The sequence below is a fragment of the Centruroides sculpturatus genome, unplaced genomic scaffold (genome assembly GCF_000671375.1).
Source record: "Centruroides sculpturatus isolate CEXI.00-Female unplaced genomic scaffold, Cexi_2.0 scaffold154, whole genome shotgun sequence".
Lineage (NCBI taxonomy): Eukaryota > Metazoa > Arthropoda > Arachnida > Scorpiones > Buthidae > Centruroides > Centruroides sculpturatus.
In genome coordinates this window covers 927,844-954,466 of record NW_019384392.1, presented here as the reverse complement: position 1 = coordinate 954,466, position 26,623 = coordinate 927,844, and the positions used below count along the sequence as shown (strand labels likewise).

Here is a 26,623-nt window from a genome sequence, read left to right as displayed (position 1 = left end):
AAATTTTAATTCAGTAACATTTTCATTCTTTTATAAGATCATCTTTTATAGGATCAAGCTGTAAAATTAAGTGCTACAATTACTATATCAGAACTGGTAGTACTGAGATATGAACAGATTTCAAAAATTCAATTTGAACATCATTCTTCAGTTCAAAATATTTTTTGGTTCTACATTAGACTTATGTAACTTAATGATGTCTATTCAAAACAGACAAAAAACACTTGTTTTAAGTAAATATATTGGACTGGTTTTGGTGTTATAGGAAAATTACTTAATACAAAGTTATTAGTGAGCAAAAAATATGTTTTTAGAGGTTTTTGAGCATGCCATGTTTAAATATTTGGTCCCATTTTCCTCAAAATTTAATTGAGTGGTCCATTGCCATCTCATATTTGTTTGTGAATGGTAAATTAGAAATTTAAACCAAACAATATGCCAAATTATTGGGCTATTATATCACTAATTTAATGATTAGAAACTAATTAATTTGTCTAGTGGTAGGTGATTATGCCACTATCTCGTGTTAATTTTAATAATTATAATAAATTAATTTTTTAATTTTGAATTTCTGGAATAAAAGAATCAACCTGAAATGGGACTCAAACCCACAATGCACAACTCCTGATTTGGCAGATTGTTTGATCTGGATTAACTATAAATTTGGTTTAGAGATAATGTTGATTTAGGTAAATTAAAATTAACATTAGAAAAAATTTGAATGTCTTGAATTATCTTTTTGTGCAAGCAAAAATCAACAGTTATTCTGTGTTAAAGAACATCAATTCCTGTCTACCTGACCAATAAAATTGTGCTATTCTGTACAGTGTGAGTATTGAATTCTTAGCAAGCATGAAACATAATTGAGTTTTCCAGGGTGCCAAGGATGCATCTTTGATCTGTTTATCTCAAAACCAGATTGCTCATTTGTTTATATTTTTATAACAAATATTTTTACTTATGTTGTGGATTTCAACAGTAAATAAATCATGCAACATTTAATTTATGTTTGTGTATATTAACTTTATTTTAACATATTAAAAATGTTGAGTTCAACAACCCAAACAACTGAATATATGTAAATTAAGAACTAAAAATGCTAGAATTTTTACCAGCAGAAAAATGTTAATAAATGACACTAACAAATGTTTTTGCCCATTTTAAATGATCAGGCTAATGGAACAGGAGAAAATATTTGCTAGTGTCATTTATTAACATGTTTCCACTGGATTTTTGGTTTTTTTGGTGCTTAATTTTAAAATGTTGATAAACATTTTTAATATTTATAGTTTAATTATTATTTAAACATAATATAAATATGATACATTTGATATTTATTCTTAAGTCTTTGTGTCCTTACTATACAATTTTATTATTTAACTGTCTATTAGGACAGATTGTATTACTAGGACTTATTATACCAATGTGCAAGTCCTGCTTTGTTTTTGCAGGACTTGGACACCGGTATAATAAGTCCTAGTAATACAATCTGTCCTAGTAGACATTTAAATAATAAAAATGATGCATTTGAATTTGCATTATATAAATGCCATAGACATAATTTTTAAATGTTTTGAATAATGAAAACATTAACACAAACAAAACATCAAATATTAATGTATTGAAAACATATTTAAAATTAAAACTTAATGTAAAACACTGTCTTGAACAAAACTTCAGGATGAAATAAAACATCATTAATATTAATTTTCAATTTAAATGAAAACAATATTAAATAGTATCAAGATATACTAATAAAGTTTTTTTATTGTCAAATAAATTTTCATTTATTTTTAAATCAGATATTTAACTTTTTGTATAATTTCTAGTTACTACGACACATGAAGCTAAGATTAACCAATTTAAAATAGTAATGACAGTCACTTATCTACAAAATTTTAACTACCGTGTTTCCCCGAAAATAAGACAGTGTCTTATATTAATTTTTGCTCTGAAAAATGCGCTAGGTCTTATTTTCAGGGAATGTCTTATTTTTTCCAGGAAGAAGAATTCACATTTATTATTGAACAAAAAAATTCCCAAGTCGAACTTAGACGAGAGTGACGTATATCCGGTGTGTCGAACTGTCGCCTTTTTATAGCGTCAACATCGGACTCGATGACCAATTAGTGCTTACTGAACCGTAGCACTATGCAAATGTCATGTGGCGTGATTCCCGGCCGACCAATTAGCCATCACCAGCCGTAACGTTATGCAAATCTGTGATTCCCAAGCCATAGTCTTATGCAAATCATGCCGTGTGGGGTAATTGTCTGCTGACCAATCAGTGGCTGTACTTTCAAAAATCCAACGGCCACTTTCAACCATTTGTCGATGACCGTTACAACTAAAAAAAAACTTCGCTAGGTCTTACTTTCAGGGGGAGGTCTTATATTTCGCAATTCAGCAAAATCTGTGCTAGGTCTTATTTTCTGCGGATGTCTTATTTTCGGGGAAACACGGTATATAATGTGCAACAAACAGTTGTTTTGTAAAAATTTAACAAAATCAAATATCATAGAATTAAATCAATGATTTATTTCTATGATATTTGATAAAATATTTTTAAATTTTAAAATTTTATGTTTTAAATTTTATTAATCATTTGATTTTCCCATCAGTCTTAAAGAAAGATATGCTTTTAATTTTGTTAACACACTTAAAAATCTAAATAATTAAAAAATGTTTTTGTTTTTCATTCAATTACAAATAAAATAGTTTGATTGGATTTGTTAACTTTTATAAGTATTTTATGTTTTCCTTGGCTACAGTACTTGGATAAGTTGTTTTATAAAAAGTTATTCATTTAGTATATCCATGTTACAAAAGCTGAAAAAACCCTAAAATATGAAAAAAGATGCCAAATACAGTTCAAATTTATCTAAGCCTAATTAATTTTAATTGCTTTAACATACAATAATTGTTTTTATTAATTGATGTGAGCATGAAATAAATGTGCATTCAGTGCTTCAAACTATTCAAGCCAAGTAACAAATAAAGTTATCACTATGATACATTGATTAATATTAGAGTTTCTGTATTAAACACGTCAATTTACACTCAGAAAGACTTGTTTTTACATTAAGCCTTAAACTCTGTTTTTTCTTACGTATCAGATTTTTTTTCAAGTATTTGAAAAATTTTAAGAAATGAATCATGATAATGGCATGAAAACTCAAGTCTGCTGATATCATATTTGTAGATGATTGTGCCATTACAACATTCTTTGCATACAAAACACATGAATACTCAATAATTATATAAAGAAATTAATTTCACTAAATTTTTAACATTTTGTTTTTTTTTGTGAATAGAATATTTGAAGAAGTCACTTTAGTCATAATTCATTTTTTTTTATATTTTAATGAACATTCATTCATGAAATTTTAATATTTAATTTTAAAGAATGTTGATATATGAATCCTAAAATTTAATTTGTTCTAGCATTTAAGATAAACACTAATGAGTTCATTTTATTTACAGATATCTAATATTTTATTCTGGATTTACAATAGTCCAGTAGGCCAACAGTCATCAAATATTGAAAACAAGTTCAAGTTATTTTAAGATTTTTAAATAAACAATTTAAATCACATAAAAAGTACACCTTTGAGCACTTTTTCAGCAATGTTTATCTTTACAACTAACATTTTTGGCTCCCTTGATAAGCCTGCCTCAAGTCTGTCAAAAACTCCTAGCTTTAATGTTCAAAATTGGAATGTTAGCATGTGCAATGACATGTCTTCTGAAGATTTTAAATTTTGAAAACAATGTATCAACAGGTTGTTTATGACTGCATATTTTCTAACTTTTGGAATAGAGTACACAATGGTTTTTGCTGTGTCTCAATGTTTCTAAGAGTATTTTTCATATTCTATAATATATTGTGACGTTAATATATTCATATGTTTAATTGTGAATTCTTATTTAGGTTATCATAAAACAATCTCTAGGTTATAGATAAGGATTTACACTCTTTTGGTCTATGCAACCTCCTTTTAAAGAGGCTTTATATATATCTTCGTTTCTAAGTGTTTTTCATTAAAGACTCATTTATCAATTTGGCATCATTCAGATTTGCCACCACCCCAGATTCTGTTCTGTTATTATTGATGTTAAATTATGTTAAAAACATTGCTGGAAAAGTGCTCAAAGGTGTTTTTTTTATGTGATTTAAACTTTCTTCTAGCTTTAATCTGATTAAACTTAATAAGTAATTTATTGAATCTTTTAAATTAGGTCTGAAGATTTAGTTTAAATGCTGAATTAGTAAGTTTATATCTTATATCATATTTATTAATTTGAATGGATTATGTAATAAATTATATATGTTAAAATATTTTTCAAATAACATAATATTATCTTGATACTATTTAAACAGAGAATAGCAGTATATTCAGAAGCACATTGCATCACCACCACCATTTACAACATAAAAATTTCTCACACCTCCCAATTTTGGACTTTCTGAAGACTAGGCCAATCGGAAATAAGTTCTGCCAGAGACAATCGACGACACACCTGAGGCACACAGGTGTCCTCCTATGATGCAATATTTGTAGAACATTTACACAAAATATGATTGACTACAATTAAAGGACAACACATAAATTAAAGGACAATATCTAAACACAACACAAATATTGAGACAGGACATAGTATATTTTCTTTAAAGAATTTGAAATTAAAAAAAAAGTTGAAAAATTGGTTATTTGAAAAAAATATGTTGATAGTTTAATACAGTGTTTCTCAAACTTTTTTGTCAGGTGGCACACTTGAAATTATTAAACAAAATTCACGGCACCCCTATTATTATTATTTATTATTTTGCTTTTTACGGTTAGTAAAGATATGAAGGATGAGAAGNTGATAAATGTTATAAAAAATATATTAAAAGATTGGAAAACTGTCCAAGTTTCACATTTGCCCATTACAATTTCTCAATATGTCTTATGTCACATGGAACACATCTAATCAATACTCTAATTTTTCCTACACTCATTACAGCATATTTGTTGTGATTCCTTACACAGCAGCCACAATTCTACAGCTCCTGCAGATTACTTGTGTTGCACAATGATAAATGATTCAGAATTTGCAAATTGTAAAACACAAAATGCCTTCTCTTGTAGGGTTGTCATTTTCATTTATAGTGTTTCCTAGAGGTAGTAGACTACAAGATATTTGAATGCAGATGAGAAATGAAACTCAGACAATTATTCTATTGTTTAGTGTATATCTCATACTTCTCATATAATAATTAACATAATTACAATAATTTAAAATGATAGCATTCATTTTAGAAAACCCTATATTATTGCTGGCTAAACTGATGATGGGCCAGGAAAAGAGGTCCTCTTAGTGCCTATAGAGTGGAAAGAGTTAAAAAAAAAAAAGCTCTATCAGTTATTATGATTATGTTTATTTTACTTCATGGTGGAAAAATCAGAATTTTTATTCTTAATTGCAAACTTATTTTCAGGCTTACAGCAGTGAATATAAATGATATGATACAAAGCTATCTTCTTCCATATAATCATGTTCCGTAAATAGTTGGAAATAGCTACAAATTGATTTGTCTAATTCTCTAATAAATATAACAACACTTCCAAACCTAAAATCCAATGAGAAGAACAAAAATATTTATTGAATAATAAACATTTTCAACCTTTACAAAGGCCATCTCAGGTTCTACTGGTAGAATGCAAATCAATTTCCGTCTTTGGTAAATACTTTGAAACTTATCACATATATATTGAATTTTCAGATTATTTTTAAATATTACAATATGTGCAGAATCTAATCAATTTACAAAATAGCTAAGAATTCACTGAAATCATTAACATGCAATTATCCAAAATCATTAAATAAGCTCAATATTATTTTCTGTCATTGTATCTTCTCATCTAACTATACTTCATTTATAATAGAATTATGATTATTTCCAAACATCACTTCAATCTAGCTAACTATACCTGGACTAATAAAAATTGTGTTTTTTAAGATAAATAGATAGAAATAATTAATGAACAGTAACCTCTTAACAATTCCTGTCAAAGCACATCAAACTTTGAGATTTGTAAATCTCACCATCATGGCTTTAATTGATTCATGTACTGTACAATTCATATAAGTATTTATTTCATGAATAACTACACTTTATTTCTAAGAGAAAAGTTGTATTAACTTAATAGTGAACTTTGAAACATTGAAATAGTGTTTTTCAATCTTTTTAAATAATAAAAAATTATCATTATTTTTTAAACATTTTCTAACACAAAATTAAATTTTGACATGAGTATACAAAACTTATAATAATACTTCATACAACATTTTCAATTAATTTGTTATTAAATTTTATTTGTATATCAGTACAAAACTATAAATTTTTAAAAACTTTTTTATTTATCAAACAATATTAAATCCTAAAGCTGAAACTGTCTTATAAACATGAAAATTTACACCTTCCTCTCAATTTTCAGCATTCACTGTTTAAAAAATGAACATTTTCAGCTACATTCAGTGGCCTGAATCAGATTAAGCAGATTCTATATCGAACGTCTCAATATAAAATCTGCTTAACTTGACACAGGCCACTGAACGTAGCCAAAAAGGTTTATTTTTTGAAACAGTGAATGCTGAAAATTGAGAGAAAGTGTAAATTTTTGTGTTTATTTATTAAACATGAAATATATGCAAATATAAGAAGATATTGAAATAATCTAACTTAGTTACATTATATTAGTTACATTTAAATTTTTAATCTTGGTTTTTAAATATAAGAGATTATTTCTGATGGTAAACTTTTATACTTTAATTTAAAATTTTGATCTAAAGGATAAATATCATTACATTTATTTGTCAGAAATAAACATATTCTATTATTGAAAAAAATTAATAAAAAAGCAAAAAATTATATCAGAAAAAAGGCATAACAGAACTTTCTATCATCTTACACTTAAGTTCATATATTTATATTTTATAACAACACTAGTTATGTATCATTATTTACTTATTCACAATATACTTACAAATGTTTACTTTGCATTAGCTGAAAAAAATCATATTTTTTTTATTTAAATAATTACCGACATTCTATCAAGAGTTGACTGCATCCAATATTTATATGTTTACTTTTATATGCAAAATATCATATTTAAAATCAAAGCAATAGTCAAAGCAATATAAAAGTTACATGAAGTAGAAATTGCATTAATGCTAATTAAAGCAGCAGAATTTGTGAAAGAAACCAGAAAAATAATAGAACAAGGAAAGAGAACAGGAAAGTAATGAGGATAAGAAGATTGCAATCTTTCCATATCCTCCAACCTCATTTTCCCTGGTCACTTTCTGCAGTGTTGGCCAGTCAGGAATTATTTCAGCCAATGACAGTCTCCGACTGTCACGGGAACTGCGGCGTTCTTCATTCTACAAACACAGTATGAATAATATTCATTCACAAACATAAAATATTCTACTTTGAATATACCTAGGAAACAAATGTTACAAGACATTTAACATTAATTATACACAATAATAACACTGAAGCAATATCATTAGTAATAACAATCATGCACAATTATATTTAATCATTACATCTATAGACTATGTAATATTCAAAACATTTAAAAACCAGCAATAAATAATTTATATTTAATAGTTTATGGAAGAAAAAATGCTTTCTTCATTTTTATAAAGATAATACTTTGAAATATACTAATTTAAATTCTTTAATAAAATATCTATTGAAAGTATCAAAGACTTAAGCTTTACAAAAACATTGATTTATACAAAAAACAATTACTCTGAATTAGTTAATTTTATTTGAAAGTTTTATTATAGTTGTGATAAAATAATGAAATTTGTTAAATATTTTCAATAAGATATCTTAAGTAATATATTGTATTGTTACTTCGTAAAAAGTAAAATAATATATATCAAACTCTAATTAAAAGGTTGTCTACTCAGTCACAGTATAAATATATTATTGTAAGAAAGTAGCCAAAATAAATTAACAAAAATAATACTTGAACTTAGTATTATATTCAAAAAGATGAGAAAAAATGATGAATTCTGGGAACCAAATTAAATTTTAATTCAGTAACATTTTCATTCTTTTATAAGATCATCTTTTATAGGATCAAGCTGTAAAATTAAGTGCTACAATTACTATATCAGAACTGGTAGTACTGAGATATGAACAGATTTCAAAAATTCAATTTGAACATCATTCTTCAGTTCAAAATATTTTTTGGTTCTACATTAGACTTATGTAACTTAATGATGTCTATTCAAAACAGACAAAAAACACTTGTTTTAAGTAAATATATTGGACTGGTTTTGGTGTTATAGGAAAATTACTTAATACAAAGTTATTAGTGAGCAAAAAATATGTTTTTAGAGGTTTTTGAGCATGCCATGTTTAAATATTTGGTCCCATTTTCCTCAAAATTTAATTGAGTGGTCCATTGCCATCTCATATTTGTTTGTGAATGGTAAATTAGAAATTTAAACCAAACAATATGCCAAATTATTGGGCTATTATATCACTAATTTAATGATTAGAAACTAATTAATTTGTCTAGTGGTAGGTGATTATGCCACTATCTCGTGTTAATTTTAATAATTATAATAAATTAATTTTTTAATTTTGAATTTCTGGAATAAAAGAATCAACCTNTATATATAAATATTTGTTAAATTTTGAAATCAAGATACAAAGACAAATTATGTTTATATTAAAAGTCACATTCATGAATTGCTAAGCTCATATGTATCATGCATATTGATTATTGCTCTGTTATCAATGAATGTGATGTTTATAAACTTAGCACTATATGGATGAGGAATTTTTAGTGAATTCATAGGTTTTTGCATTTACTGGGAACAAATGCTATTTCAAAACTATACAAAATATATTTGATATTTTATTTAGTTTATTATTGTTTTTATATCTGTTGGAAAAGTTTTATTTTAAAGGTTTTCTTATTTATTATATACTAGCAGACCCAGCTACGCGTTGTTGTGGCTCAAAATGTATTTATTATAAATGTATAACACTTCCCCCGTGGGGGGAAATTTTTTGAAAATCCCTTCTTAGTGTACATTCTCTTGATGTACCCTATTAAAACACAATCAAAAACGCAAAAAACCGCATCTAAAATAGTATAAATAGAAGCAGAGTTCTTTACGGTAAGCCTTAATCCTGTTCATCTCCCCCAGTGGGGGAAATTACGACATGTATATTATATAAAAACACGTGTGTATTCGAATGCAGCGTTGTGTCAAAATTTCAAAGGAATCGGTAGAAACAAACAAACATTACATTTTTATTTATATAGATAGATAGATGATGGTCTGCTTTAGTTCATTTTCACAAAAAAGCATAATGCCTCACAGAAAAGCAAACTTAGGGTGTCGTACTCATAGCGCCATCTATTGGACATAAAAGACTTAACCTAGATTATATCTTTTAATTTATATGAATGTTTAACGGAATAATATACAGCCTATGTCCACCTTGAAGTTCCATTCTAAATATTGGTGAAAGAATTTTTGAAATCGGATGAGTAGTTTCGGAGATTACCTGCTACATCCAAACTTACTTACAAACATTACCTCTTTATAATATTAGTATAGCTGATTTTCAAAATTTTTGGGGTATATAAAAAATATTGTTTAATAGATTGAAATTTCCAATTTAAATTTGATTTGTTTAGAAATTATTATAAATGTTGAGTTTTATTAAATGTTAACAAGCTGAGAATGAATCAAACTCTAACCTAAATGTCTCTTCAAATAAATTTTATTCAATAACCTCAACTTATCAATATTTTATTTTTTAACTAAATTCTGTTGACTTTATTAAGATACTTTAGATCTAAAATTCTAAACTTTTAAACAATAGCATTGCTACAAATTGAACTTCATTATTGGTGACAAATTTCTTTTCATTAACTGAAAATTATCTGTTATCCAAGAAATATTATTATAATTTGCTACTTAATAATCTTCAAACTAATTTAAAAATCAAATTTGAAATTTATAACTAAAAGTTTTACTTATTTAGTGTTAAATATTTAAAATTTCTTTACAAATGANTAAAGGATGAAGAAAGCATACTAGTGCAAAAATGAATAGAACACATACAGTATGTAATCAAAGCCTTCTTTTTATTGTAGTCTTGTACTGTGCGTGCTGTTCTTGCATATGAATCACATTTCAACTGAAATGGGTGTTCATTGTACTGATTGCATTTGTTTGATAATAACTAACTACTAAGCCCTTTTCTACAATTTCATAGCTGTCTGCTTAAAAATTACATTGTTGCTTAAGTTTTGCATGCCAACATATATAAAAATTATCTGTAAATTCTAATTTCAATAATAAAACTTCTCTTCAAATCCAATGTTCTTAAAAATTTTTTGAATTGTCTTTTATATTGAATATTGAAATATAATTAACTAAAATACATGACAATTCATTATTATATTAGATGTTAACTCAAAAATATATTAAAAGAGAGCAATTTCATTAAGAAATAATGAAATTGCTCTATAATAATGAAATACTAATAATGAAATAAAAATGAAAGCCTATCTTTAATCTAAATTTTTTAATTTATATAATAATTTATTTTTATGAAAATTATAAATTACCTTCAATGGCACTAACATTCTGCTGGTAATCAATAATCTGTGGAGCACTTTCTTGATTTTCTGGTATAGCCTTTAATGGAGTTGATGGTTTATCTGCCAACTCCTGTAATTCTCCAACACTATTAGAAAATAATTGAGTTTTAAGTTTTTAATTATTATAAAATTTTTAAAAGTTAAAAATCATATATAAAAGATGATACTAAGAAAGTAAAATAACTAAGTTAAAACTAATTTTAAAAAATCCTTTACATTAGTTACATAAAAGATTAATAAAAAAAAGTCACCAATGATTAGGTGACAAGACATCCTCTTTTTTTTAAGTTTTTATCCAGTGTTTTGGTAGATTAAATTTTTTAAAACTCTAGAAATGACTTTTTTTATTTGCACATTTGGGCTGAAATTTTTGATATTTTAGTATGTTGTATAATCTTTAATCATAAGATTGCAACAATGCTTTCTCTTTCTAATCAAGCAACTAAAACCATCAGTAAGAATTTTCTACAGGTTTTTAAAATTATCTCACTCCAAGTAATAAAACTGATGTTTTCAAAAATTAAAACAAAGATTTGACAAAGAAGCAAAAATACAGATTGGGTCCTAATTATGTTCTTTATTTTATTTTACAGCAATCATATTGAAATTTATAAACATGATTAAAAAACATATTCCAGGGAAGGATTTTGAGTTTCATTTTATTTCAATATGGCAGTCTGTAATGTCAATGCACATGCTCTCACAGCATTTTGTTTCCTCAAAGACTTTCAAAAACATTTCTGGTATCATTAAATGCACAGTTACCACAACTCTTTCCAAAAAGCAACTTCATCACATAAATGTAATCTTTTACAAAACCCCAAAGAAAGAAATCCAAGGGATAATGTTGGGCAATCTGGGAGGTCATCGGATATTATTATCCAATCCAGTGAAAAAGTTATTTATTGTTTAGAGTTGCACAAACCTCTCAGGAACAATAAGCTGGAGCTTCATTTAACTGAAGGATGACTATTACTGAGCAAATCTTGTTGTTGCATGTCTGGAAGGACAATTTCAGTCAGAACATCACAAGGTGTTATATTTGAAATCCTTCTATGGGATATGTTTTGTAATATCATGTAATTTAATTTGTATGGCTTTCAACACAATTGCTTTAAAACAAAATAGTGGAGATAATTATAGCCCACTCCATATTTATGAAGAAGTTTCGTTGTCATATGAATCATCTTATGGATATTTAAGAAAATGGATTCAAACGTTTGATAAATTTGATTGTTTTAAGTAACTGAACTTAAAAGATAATAATAAGTACAGTAATATTGTAAAAAGTATAATGTATTTATAAGATAAATCAATTTATATAAATGCTATAAAATGTTATAATTATAAACAACGCTTTTTGCCCACGACTATAAATTAGACAGAATTAGATAACCTAATAAATAGGGTATAACAATTTGCAGGGCTTATCACACCAAGGCCGACTGAAAAAAAAACCAGAACTTTTATAAAAAAAGGGTTGGTCTTTAATAATCACATTTCAAATTTAGGTAAGTATGCATTTCGGGTACAAGGACCCCTCATCAGCTTACAAACACATGGTAACAATGTAACAAATACAACACCAATAACCAGCCAATACAACGGGATAACCAACATATGCAGTGAACTGCATTTACAATTTCTCAATGTAACCCATACACTAAAAACTAAAATATCAAGTATAAATTAGAATACAATGACAATGTGGTATAACATATTATCTGGGACCAGTAAATGTCTTAGTTTCTCCTACATTTTCCAAATTCTGGTAGACGGTTACACTATTAATAATAAATATTGTTAAGTATATTAAAACACACAAAAAGAGGGAAGAAAGCTAACAATGAACTTACTCTTTTTAAAACCAATTGGTCTCCAGATTTTAACAGAAACAAAATACATCTGATCTATAAGACTTTGTGAAGTTAACTGCTCTGTCACAAAGCATTTTCACAAAGTGATGTGACTATACTCCCACATCTGTTCAGCATCTGTTTCAAGGTTAAGTGAAAACGATGTCAATCCACCCCTCATGTAGCTTCAGTCCCACGTTGTTATTAATTCTGATGTCTTCCTGTATTTTCAGAATTTCTAGGTGTTCCTGTAGTCTTCTTTTTAGTTGATTGTTTTCTGTCATAATACACTTGATGCTATCTTTTAAAATTTCACAACCTTCAGTGTTGCAATGTTGTGCCACTGATGATGATATCAAATTATTTTTAATGGCATATATATGTTCTTTAATTTTCTTCCAGTTTCCCCTATGTATCTTTTTTTATGTGAACAACTGCAATCTAATGAATAAACTACATTATCTTTTTCTAAATCATTATGTTCATTAATTTCATATTTACTGTTAAACAATTTTGCTATGGTTCTTGTGTGGTTTGGTACTAAAATAATATCTAATCTTTTTAATTCGTTTTTTAATTTTTCAAAAACACCAAAAACATATTCTATTTTTAGATACACAGTCTTAACAGCTATTGGTTGTCTATTTAACGTAACATTTTTCCTTTTCCCTTTACTTGTTTCCAACCACTTAAACAATAATGTCCTTGGGCAGGGGTCGGAATTAGCGGCTCACGAGCCGCATGCGGCTCTTTGCATAGACGTTTGCGGCTCTTCGGACATAAACTCCAATTTCATCTCACCTCATTTCACCGCAGCCTTATAACTTATGAGTTTATGAGATAGAGCCGCCGAACAAACTTCGACTTGTTCTCCGTCCGCACATGACCACACTTGCGTTGATCAATATGAGTTGCATAAGAGTGGTATCATTTGAAGCATATCTATATATATAACTCATTGAACGCGTGTCCGTCCATCCGTGTAACGTTATGCCAAAAATGGCCACCAGAGGCGCCTCTGTCGTGTGTCGTATTTCGCACATTTAAATTAATATGCGGCTCTCTGGTACTTTTGTTATTCTGTTTTCATGACAATTTGGCTCTTCTCACTTGACAAACTGCCGACCCCTGTTCTAGGATAATTGTACCACATTGTCATTGTATTCTAATTTATACTTGATATTTTAGTTTTTAGTGTATGGGTTACATTGAGAAATTGTAAATGCAGTTCACTGCATGTGTTGGTTATCCCATTGTATTGGCTGGTTATTGGTGTTGTATTTGTTACATTGTTACCATGTGTTTGTAAGCTGATGAGGGGTCCTTGTACCCGAAATGCATACTTACCTAAATTTGAAATGTGATTATTAAAGACCAACCCTTTTTTTTATAAAAGTTCTGGTCCTTCTTTCAGTCGGCCTTGGTGTGATAAGCCCTGCAAATTGTTATACCATATTTATTAGGTTATCTAATTCTGTCTAAAGCTATAAAATGTATTAATAAGTTTTGTAATCACAAACAATTTATTAGTCAAACAAATGCTGATTATTCTTAATTTAATACTTTAGCTTGCAATCAGAAATGGGCAAGATATTTCAATGTAACTAAGTCTAATGAATACAATTCAGAATATTTTTTTTGTAAACTGGAACATAAATGCTGAAAAAATCTTTTGAATATAGTAGAGTTCCACAAACCCAACTTACTATGGACTGAGAAGGTGACAAATTACCAAAATAATTTTATTTTTATATTTTATAGTGTAAGATACGCACGTGGTGAGTGTATTTCCAACTAGAGGATAAGCAAACAATACAAATAGATGTTTTCCTTCACCCGTGTTTATTTTCTTTTCTTTTTTTTCAGGATTCTTTTATATTCCGACACTCCTCATTTGGTCTTTTATAGACAATTTCGGCAGTTAATTAAAATCTCACGACAAAATTATTCACCGCGGTACAAAAAAAAAGGAACTATAACTAAATACTTAAAGCTACTTATACTAAAAGGGAGGAAGAAAAGATAGGCAATAGGATAGCTGGATATTTGATAGAAAAGAATGGATACTGAAAGTGTCAACGATCTTGGATTGATGGTGGTGATATCGGAAATATCAAATCTTGGAGAAATAGTTGATGGGCTAATCCTATCGGACTCTCAAAATAAGATCTCGAATATTCTTATATCTAGATATGCTTCTAGCTCCTCTCGAGTCTTTCAAGTTTGTTCTGTTGATCCTGGGGCTCATATGAAGGGTGATTTGTTTCACGAGTCCAATGCCTGATATATTCACAAATATCTTCATCGTTCGAATCATTAATCGGTTCCTCTTCTTCTGGTTTCATGAGGTGTCTGTTACACTTTCTTTTTTTCGCGTCTTTATACATCGAAAAATAACATTGTTTTAATCGATCTACATGTACAATAAACTTGTTATTCTTACGGTTATCACCAATTTCTACAATGACGGGGCCTAGTTTACATGTAACCTGATAGGGTCCTAGATACTTCGCCGAGAACTTCCCAGAGTTCTTATTTTTACCTTTACAAAGTAACCATACTTGTTGCCCCTCCCTCCAATTGTTCATTTCCCTGTTTCGGTTGATACGTTTTCGATTATTAAAATTCTGTTGCCTCCCCAGTTCGTAAGCAGCTTCCCGTACAGTGCTTAATCTATCTCTCAATTCCATTCCGTGGGGCTTTTCCAGGTTGATATTCTGCTGTTCCGCTGGGAACACAATAGAGAAACGGGGGTCGAAGCCATATAATAAAAAGGCTGGGAATTCATTAGTTGATGCATGGCATGTAGTGTTGTTGTACACAAATAGTGCTGGTGATATAAAAGAGTCCCAATTCCTATTATTGCCCTCTGATATGCAGGCTATAGTACCACAGAGTGTTTTATTAAAACGCTCACAGATGGAATTAGAACATGGGCGATATGCAGTCGTGATGTTATGCTTTATTTGTAGACCACTGCAAACGTCTTGAAATAATTTAGATGTAAAATTACTACCCCGGTCGGAAATGACCATATCAGGACAACCATATCTACATACTATATCATTAAATATAGCATCAGCTACAACTTGAGCTGATTGATCTTTAATAGGGACTGCTTCGGCAAAACAGGTGTAGATGTCAATCATTTTAAAAATGTAACGGTTTCCTTCCGGAGATATTTGGAGAGGGCCTATAATGTCAACGGCGATTTTCTGGAAGGGAAACTCGGCCACCTCCGTCTCCTGGAATGGAGCACGGACATGATGGAGGTTATGCTTTTGACAAATCTGACAACACCGAACGATGCGCTTAACGTGTGCCCTAAGGTTCTTAATATAGTAGTAACGGTCAATTAAATAATGTTGTAATTTGACATGTTTATTTAATGTAAATATAATTTATTTTAAAATCGTGAAGTGACATACCTATTATATAATAAAAATAATGATATAATCATTATTAATTGTTTTAAATTTTTTAAATAGTTAAATTTTTTAGAAATTTTTAAGTATTTAAAGGGTTATAAACTTTTAACCTTTAAATACTTAAATGTTAATAAATAATTAACTATGCATTAGAAAGTAAACAAATATGTTTATTAAATTATGAAACAGAACGAGAAATAATATTTAAAAGAAAAAAGTGCAAAAGGTTAGATAGTTAAAATGTAATTTGATATCTAAAATGAGGGTCAAGGTGACCCGCAGCGACCCCAATAGGTTGTTGACCTTTGCGACCTGACCCAGGCTAAGAATAAAATATACAAAATAAGGCGTACGGCCATAATAGCATAATGATGAATGATGCTAATCTAAATAGTAGAATTTTCATAAAGGTATTATATGTATAAGAAAGTAATTGAAATTATATGTACAAATTCATACACATATTAAATACATACAATAGTTACTTTTATTTGTAGTTAAATTTTAATTAAAAAAAAAAAATATTAGCTATTCAGTGGATACTTTTGAATTAGTGATATTTGTGTTATGGCATTTTGCACCTTGGAAAAAGGGTTATATTCTTTGTTAACACATGAAATTGATGCTATCATCAAGTTTTACAAGTGAAGAATGGTAACTTATTTGATCCAAGTGTTAAGTTACAGAAATAAAAATTAGATTACATGTATACATATATATTTTTTTAACAATATGACAAATTTTAGAGAATGTTGAGTTATTGAGAGATGAGTTTCTAGGACTCTACTGTAATTGCAATTCAGTAAATAGATAAAAGGAATGTGTTTAAAACAATTGATGAAGAATGATAATGACTTGATACAACTTTCTTTTGTTATAGCATAATTATTATTAATGAACAATTACACAAAAATAAAGATATTACAACAACATAAGAACATAATTTATGAAACGGTTTATATTTTGTAATACTCCCCCACTTATGAACAGGTTTTGTTCCAAGGTTTTGTCATAAGGTAAAATGTTCATAAGTCAAAAACTAATCTAGATAGTACATTTGTACACAGAATAACCACATATTTTAGTGTTTGATCCTTTAATGTACATTATGCTCATTTACCTGCTCACTACTGCTTAGTAGTGGGTATTTCAAATACAGTTTTTTCACCTAATGCATTTAGTTTTATAATGTAAAGTTTAATTTCCACGGTAATAGAGCCACATTTCTTGCATTTATTTCCATTGCTATATTTACTATTATGTTTTGGATGCATTTTTGAAGCAGTGATCATAAAAGTTTAAAAAATTTGCAAACAATAGCAAAAAATACCATTACTCCAACATTACCAACTTTGATGCCACCTCACAAGCAGCGATGGAATGTCAGAATTCATGTAAAAACAAAAAATGATGATATGCAATAGAAATAAATCCACATTAATTACTTATTAAAAATGATTATCTATTACTGGCTAAAAACTGACTTCAACTCAACCCCCACAACTGGCAAGAGAAATTCTGAATCTGCATGAAACTTAAATTTTAGACATATGGTCAAATTGTTCATAAGTTTGAAAGTTCCTAAGTTGAATGTTCATAAGAAGGGAAGCTCCTGTAATTTATTATAAATTATAAATTTATGGATTTATATTAGAATACTCAAAAAACTTTCAAAATTACTTTAGCTTTTAAATTATTTTAATATACCATTCTTAAATAACATAACTTTTATTAAAATGGCAAATAATTAGTATTTTACATAGAAAATGGAAAAATTTCAAAAATTAAAAAAAAAATAAAAGAATATACCAATATTATTATAATAGATAAGAATACAATTGCATTGGTAAAATTTGTATATGATAAAACAATTGAAATAATACTATATGACTACAATAGATCACATAGAAAACATGTAAATAATGGTATTAGTTCAATCAGTGCATTTTAAAAACAATGTTCAAATATCCTGTAATGTTGATAACAGACAAAAACCTCCTTAAGCAAAAAATCCAAGTCAGAATGTAATCTACATATATAAAAATGAATGTGTGTGTGTGTGTGTGTGTGTGTGTGTGTCCTTCATACATAACCACACCGTTTATCCGATTGCCGTGAAACTTTGAGAAGTTGTTTAATATACTCCCGTGAAGGTTTGTGGTGTAGTACGATTGCCATGAAGCTTTGGGAAGTTTTTTAATACACTCCCACGAAGGTTTCTGGCATTTACCCTACGATAGATGGCGCGCGTTTACACGAGCATTCGAGCACAGTGTGTTCGATCAATTTCAAATTGTGAAGACCATTTCCCCCTCCAAAAAATATCTCTATATATGCATTTATTATTTACGATATTTGTAATAATTTTTGTTTAATCACTTTATTTCAACTTTTGTTTTGCTAATTACGTAATCGCTCGAACTTTGTTAAAGCCTTAACTGTATCATGAACAACAACCGAAGTTGTAGAAGGAAATTCGCCTATTTTACCGATCTAGGGATCCCCCTTTTCCAAATTTTAATATCAACTCAAAATAATTTAAAAAGACAAATTACAATAAAACGGTTTATTATCCAACTATGAGAAATTTCACAACACGCCAAGGAAGAGAGGAAGGAGCAATTAAATAATCAAAATTATGAAGGATTAAAAAAAACTATATAAAAATGGGGAATATCGCACTTCTAACAATCTCTGCGAGTATGTGGGCTAAATTTAAAGAATCCGTGCTTCTCGCTTGGACAACTGTATGTAGCCAACTCACACGTTGAAAAATCTTTTGATTTATTCGTGTATGCACCAGACGGAAAAACAAAAAATATCGTGTATCCACAAAGCACTCCAATAAATAAATAAAATTGAAACACTTTGAAACGTTTTCCCGATGAAAATGAATAATAATAATAAGTTTCAATGAAAATGATAAAATGTGAATTTAATTTTATCATAACGAGTTTGATTGAATTTCCTTTCTTCTGAGATCGCAGCAATGCGCGACGAGTAAGCTAGTAAAGAATAAATAACATTTATTACTCACTATAAAAGTTATTCTGATTCAAACTTTCACAAAGTCAATCAAATTTTACATTTACAGAAAAATCAAATAGTCTTCACTGTGATATAGATATTTGGAGTATTAAAAAAAACACAAAAAACTTTTGCAAATATTTGAAAACAAATACAATAGATGAGTGAAGATCTTAGAAAAGCAAACAATACTGACTGGATTCATTGGACAAAAGCCAAAATTCACATCATTCAACCATTGTCTGAAGTATAAAAACAAAAAAGTGGCAATAACTCGGTCATCTTGAATGAATGAACATAGACTAAATGCTAATAAAAATCATTGAGAAAAAAAGTAATTGGGAATATGGTATCTATGTCTGAATGGAAAGAAAACTGGCATAGAATTAATCAAAGTAAAAAGATATAGTGAAAATACAGCATTGAAGCAAAAGACTTGAAATACTTTTATTTAATTGATTATCTTTTTAAAATTTTATATTAAACTGGTTCATATAGTATAAAATTTATAAAATTCAAAACCAATTGTTTTAGCATAGAAAATAAATACATAACATTTTACCTCGCTCTACGCACGTCAATACTTGGCCGTCTTTTTTGTTTAACTTCAAGAACTTCACCTGGTCTTAATTTCTTTGTTGCTCCTGTTTCATCAACTGCAATTCCTTTCTAATAACAATAATGGCAATAACTATTATTATTATGAAAATATATTTATCTAGTATATAAATATTTTAAATAAAATAGAATCTTTATTAGGAATATCTAAAATATATTTTCCCAAACATATAAAAGTTATTTTTGAAAAATAAACTTATTACTTTAATTTTTTTTAAATAAAATTTAAAAGTTCTTTATTAGTTTTTATCTATTAATTTATTTATATGATTTTTTTATATTTTCAAATTTTAAAGATATCTTTAAATAATTATAGTTTTATTAAAATTTCTAAATTTTAAAGAATGAAGTAAAGTTAGAAAGATAGTAGAGAAAAACCATGTGTTCAATTTTTAAAAAAGGCACTCACAATCATACAAATAAAATCTATTTTCAAAATTTATAAAAATTATGTATAATTTTGATACACTCAGATATAAAAATGTAATCATTCCATGATTTTGATATATTCTACACATATAATACAATATAATAAACTCTAATTTAATTAAATGTAGGAAATAACCAATCTAATATATAATAAAGAATATATCATTACATTATAAATTACAATTTCAAACATTTTGGAATTAAATCTTTTTATTAAAATTAATTATAGAAAAATACTTTTCAGATAAGTTTAAACTTAGTTGATATATTTGTGAATTATAATTAATTTTGACTGTAAAATTTAAAATTATTTTTAATAGTATTCAAATATCTGATATTATTTATTAAATTAAGTATATATTTTATAACATCATTTTAAGCTTTCATCAAAGATGAATTTAACTATTTACAGTACATACAAAATAATGATGACAAATAAATACACATTTTAAAATTTATATTCAGTATTTAAAGTTTATATGTGTTAAATATATTTATAACTTTACAAATAAAATGATAAATTTTATTTTATTCTTAATGCTATATAAAATTAAATTATAAATGAAGATTTGTAATAATAAGTTTAAATAACATTTTTAAATACATCATAATAAATATAACTTATTTATAACTTTATATCTAAGTAATAGCCTACATCATCTTATACTTTTATAACAATTCCTTACATTTATAAAAAGAAAAATATTTTTATACATTACCATTCTTCAGATGTCTTCAATTACATTACGTGCCATATCATTACAAACAACAAGCATGCACATAACACATATTTTATGTTGTGTAACATATAACATATTACCAATTTAAAGTGGATATTAATTTAACTATATGAACATAAATAAAATCAATACTATTAACATAAAAGATTATCAGTTTTAAAAAGATGACAAATTACATAATAAATATCAATTGATATTTAATTAATAATTAACTCTACTTAAAAAAATTAATAATTTTCTACAAGTTTTACTTTGCTCAATAAGTGATTACTAATTAAATATACAAATTATCATATATCAATCAAATGTTTTATTTTGTGTTTCAATAAATTGATATAGGTAATTAATGATCTAACTTTTATTTTATTTTCTTTAAACAAAATATATTTAAAAGCATTTATATTTACTATTATAACTTAAAAAATTAAACAGAAATTATTAAGATTAAAGACTAAAACATAAGTAATCATTTAGTAATATTGTAATGTGAATAGAAAATGAATTAAGTTAATCTACTATATAAGGCATTGTTATCTTATCTACCTTATTCTTAACATTTAGTTTATTTTAGTTAACTATATTTAATCAATCAAATTTTGTTGTAAAAGGTTAAGATCTATATATAAGGGAAGCAATTCATCTGAGACTGCATATTACTCAATAAACAAAACTTACTCTAACACCTTGTAAACATGCAGCCAAATTTATTAACTTCCTAATGTTTTTGGCCATGTTAAAAGACCTTTATCAAGAAAAAACTTTAAAAATCGAACACAGTACATTTGCATAAATGAATAGGCTTTTCGAACGTTTTGAAAATGTTTGAAAAGCCTATTCATTTATGCAAATGTACTGTGTTCGAATTTTAAAGTTTTGATGATAGGGAAGCTGTTTACATAAAAATTTCAAACAAATACTGGAAATGACAAAAATAAACAGTTTATTTATTTTGATTCTAAAATAGATACATTGACATGAAACAAAAATATAAGAACTTGTTTTTATTATTGATTATAAACTGACTCTATTCAGCAATTTTTTTCGCATAGTCATTACTTACTTTATCATAAAAATTGCTAATCGTTGATTCCATCAAAGTATTTAAAAGCTCTTTTTCTATTGAAAATAACACCAGTGATAACAATCTTTCCTCTGACTGAGTGTTCCTTGCAAATGTATGAATTCACTTCATGGATGAAAAACAGATAAATCAATAAATAAATACAATAAATTTCCTTAAAACGAATAATCTCTCAATAATTAAAGCAGACAAAACTGACCAACTGATAATCATTGACAATAATAATTTACAACAGAAGACTATAGAGCAGATTAATAACATAAATTATATTAAATTAAACAATAACCCATATGAAGATATTAAAAAGGAACTAATTAATTTGGTCAAAAACATATACGCAAATAATAATTTAAGTGAAAACAATAAAAATTATATCCTTAATTTCAAAAACAACAGAACACCCAAACTAAACATAAGATTAAAAACCCACAAAAATGAAGAAAAATTCAGACCTTTAGTAGACTTCAAATTTTCCATACTTTACAACTTAGAACAATATATCAAGCAACAATTAACAAGCATCGATCTGTCTAAATACACCGTAAAAAACGCGGATGATGTTATAAATAGGTTACTGAAAATACAGAAAAGTAACACTGACACACTAATCAGCCTAGATGTCAAAAATATGTACCCAAATATAAAATGGAAATTAATAGAGGAAAGCCTAACCATGTTAAATGTAGATAAAACTTTAATTAATCTAATACACTTCGCATACACCAGAAACTATTTTCAAGCCAATACTAACTTCTATAGACAGGTAGATGGCATCAGTATGGGATCAAAGATGGGACCCAAATTAGCCGAATTAGCTATGATAAACATAGATGAAAAAATAAATAATATCCCAGGCATAAAACTTGTAATGAGATACGCAGACGACTACTTAATAATATACAATAATAGAATAACAAACGATAATACTATTCTGAACACTGCTAACAAATTTAACGAAAATATTCAATTCGATATTGAAATAGAAAACAATAAAAAAATTAATTTCCTCGACATAACAATCATGAATACACTTAATAATTTCTCTTTCATCACATACAAAAAACCATGTAACGTTAATAAAACTATCAACTACTACTCACATGTCCCAGAATATATAAAAAGGAATATTTATACCATGGAGTTAAAAAACATATATACCAGAATATCTGATAACAAATGGCAAAAAATAAAAATAAAAGAGCTTGAAACTAAATTTTTACTTAACGACTATCCTAAATCGAAATTAAACACATGGCAAAAGCAATACTGGGAAAATAGATTTAACACAAAATATAAATCCGACAAAAAATACAAAACCTTCCCATATATAAAAAACATTTTTGAAGGCTGTAATAAGTCATTAAAAAAAGACAATATCAGTTTGGCTCCATCTTTGACCAACAAAATATCTCATAGTATCCATTATGACATTAATAAACAACATAACAACAAACTAAACGCCCTTAAAACTATAGGAACTGTTTACAAACTTGAATGCAACTGTCAAAATCCAAAAACTTATATTGGTGAAACAGGCCGGTCACTAGAAACCAGAATTAAAGAACATATGGCAGCCATCCGCCTAAAACATAACACTTCCCCCTGGTACTACCACACAATAGACTATAATTGCCAAATTAATAAAAACAATACAAAAGTGTTACATGTAGAAAAAGACACATATAAAAGAAAATTTAAAGAACACATAGAAATCAAAAAACACCCTAAAGAAAACTTAATTAATGTTTCAGAAGGCATGTCCATAGACCCCCAATGGTACAAACTCATAGAGAACGCCTCCACGCGTTAAAGATTGTTTAAATCACAACCCCCGTGTACGGAATGTGGGTAACTGTTTATATAACATTACTTGTCGGTATTCTGTTACTAAGCGAACAACGGATAAGACCAGTTGTTAAAAATGTTTTGTACTATGTTCCTTTTTGTATTCGGAAATAATACATTCTAACTAAAATGTAAGTGTGCATTATTATTTTTTAAATTAATATTCTATGTTAAACAGTTCGTCATAAAAATGATATGTTAAACAGCCTCCCCCTTATGCCACTTTTTTCATATCATAGGCTATGCCATACTACTATGTAATCAAAAAATTTTTGTAAAATACATCTATGCTGTACCATTATATGTCAAGTAAGCAATTTTATGTTATCATCACCTCGCGTTTTTAGTTATGTTCCTACTAACCAATACCGTAAAACTAACCTTAAATTAAATTTTTTTGTGTAACCTTAACAGCACTGAAGAGGGGTTGGGCATTTAAGCCAACCCGAAATGCATATGAATAAGGAATTTTTTAAATAAAAAGTACGTTTTCTAACCAATTGCTGTCCGTTCATCTACCAACTCGTTTTGGATTACACAGACGCTACACACTGCAAATATATATAGGTTGAAGTAAATACTTTTAAATACCATTGAAGGTCTTGGAAATTTAAATTAATCTGCAAGACATTTAAAAACATTTTTACATGTAGAAACTGGAAACTTTAATTTATTGCAATTCATTGCTTGAATTTTATATAGTTTGAAGCATATTTTAGTTATAAGCAGAGTTACTATATTTATTATTATTATTTGTTATATTATTATAAATTATATAAACATGTCAAAAATTCTGATACAAAACAATCATAAATGTACCTAATACATTAAATGTAAAAATAAATGATAAAATAATATGTAATTACAACGTTAAAAAACACAAATATTCATTTATCATCTTTTTTTAAACTTTTTAATTAAACTTAATCATATTAGCAACATTGTAAAAAATAATTTTTAAAAATATAAAAAATAAAATAAATTAATATCCACTATTAAATATACAGTATACACAATATATGTTAATATACAATAATACAATTAATTTATTTTTAAACAAAAATTAACAAAATTATTACTACAAACATACAAAAACACAATGTTAATATATTAACAATTAGTTAACTATTTAGTATAATTTTTAATTTCAGATTAGAATATTTACATTTAATATTTTTCATTAATTTGAAAAACAAACAATGATACAATAGAATTTCAACACATTCAATAAAGCTAATAAATTTATTTGTTTTGAAAAAAGCTAAATATTATATATATTGTTTTAAAGTGCAAATTCATATTATAAATCTATAATTATTTCATTCTTTAACAAGTGTATAAATCTATTAACCTATAACTGTTCACAATGAAAGGCTTTAATCACATAATTAAAGATTGTTTCTGTATTTTCAGTCTTTTCATTTATTCTAACATTTATATAAAGAGAATGATCATTAATAAAAAATCTGATTTATTGGTAATAACAATTATATTCTAATTCGGTTTCTATAGTTCATCATAAAATCAAATTTAACCTGCACATAAAATAATCAACTATATTGCTTTTTTAATACTATCACTGACTAATCAATTTTAGAAATGAACATTAAAGTTAGTGTAATCCCAGTTCAAGTAATTTTTTTCAATTATATAAATTAAAAGAACAAAATAATTTTAAAATTTTGCATATACTATTCAATCCATTAATTTTTAAGTTACAATATAATTCAAATTACTCAAACAAATGTGATAAAAATTAAATTTATTTATTTACAACATGAAATGCATGTAGAATAATAATAAATGCATTAAAAAATAATAATAATAAATGACTATATTTATAAAACTGAATTTGTATAGGTTTAAAAAGTTATGTCTTCTAGTATTCAGAATATTTGATTTCAGTATTGTTTCAACATTCAATTATTCCAAAGTAGAAAAATTTATCTAAAAGTTTGGATATGCTAAATATCCATATATTGATCCATATATATGATGATGTTCTCAGATCAATGTTTTTCAGTATATCTTAAGATGATAAAAATAATGATTAAATTTTCCCAAAATATATGTGTTATTTTTAAAATGTTACTTTAAGATTTCAATGATTGTGCTCAATATATTAAAACAACACTGGAAAGAATGTCACCAGTGTCAAGAAAAAGTATATGATGTAAAAAATATTTAAGAAGCTTATAAGAAATAAAAATTGAAAACACCAATACAAACAATACAATAATAACAGAATACATATATCAGAAGGAAATGAAAAAAAGAATGGTAAAAACATAGGTTATCCCTAAAAGGAAGAGATAACATCCAATTTAAATGGTAAAAAAAATATATAAATTGTGCTCATTGTTATGAAAAAAAAATAAAATAAAAATATTAACAATAAATTTAACGTTTTTTAAAAGTAAATATTTTGAGTAAAAAATATTGTATTAGTATAGCTCCATAACATCCATGACTTTTATTAACAGAATTTGTGAAAATTGGAAATCAAACTTTTCATTGCATAGAATTTTAAAGTTACTTTATAAAGTTAAATTTTTATATTTTTCTCTCAAATTTTTTAAAAGATGCTTTTTATTTTATTTTTGTTGTGTATTCTGAAAATAGATTTTTGAAAATTGAAAATAGTTGTTGATACTATTTTAGCTCATTGAGAGAGGCTTTGAGGGCCACTTAGCTATCTTCATACTAAAGTGTTTAATAAATGTAATAATCAAGATTACTAAAAAATCTACTGATTTAATCAAAATACATATATTAAAATTAAAAACTGCAAACTTCCTTCCTACTTTTGTAATATATTTTTCAAAAAATTTATTGAAATTCTATATATAATTAGTTTTGTGTCATAATTTGTTTATATAAATTAATAAAGTTACAAAACACAAAAATT

At 26.8% G+C, this 26,623-nt stretch overlaps 1 protein-coding gene across 1 annotated transcript in view; it reads right to left on the bottom strand.

Annotated features, from left to right (window-relative positions):
- Window positions 1–26,623, bottom strand: part of LOC111618250 (muscle M-line assembly protein unc-89-like) — a 180,555-nt gene that overhangs the window by 16,188 nt on the left and 137,744 nt on the right. The window contains exons 21-22 of the mRNA XM_023359735.1: window positions 19,565–19,671; window positions 10,659–10,777 (exon numbers count right to left, since the gene is read on the bottom strand). Coding sequence (XP_023215503.1) covers window positions 10,659–10,777; window positions 19,565–19,671 — 226 coding nt within the window. The remainder of the gene's footprint in view (window positions 1–10,658; window positions 10,778–19,564; window positions 19,672–26,623) is intronic.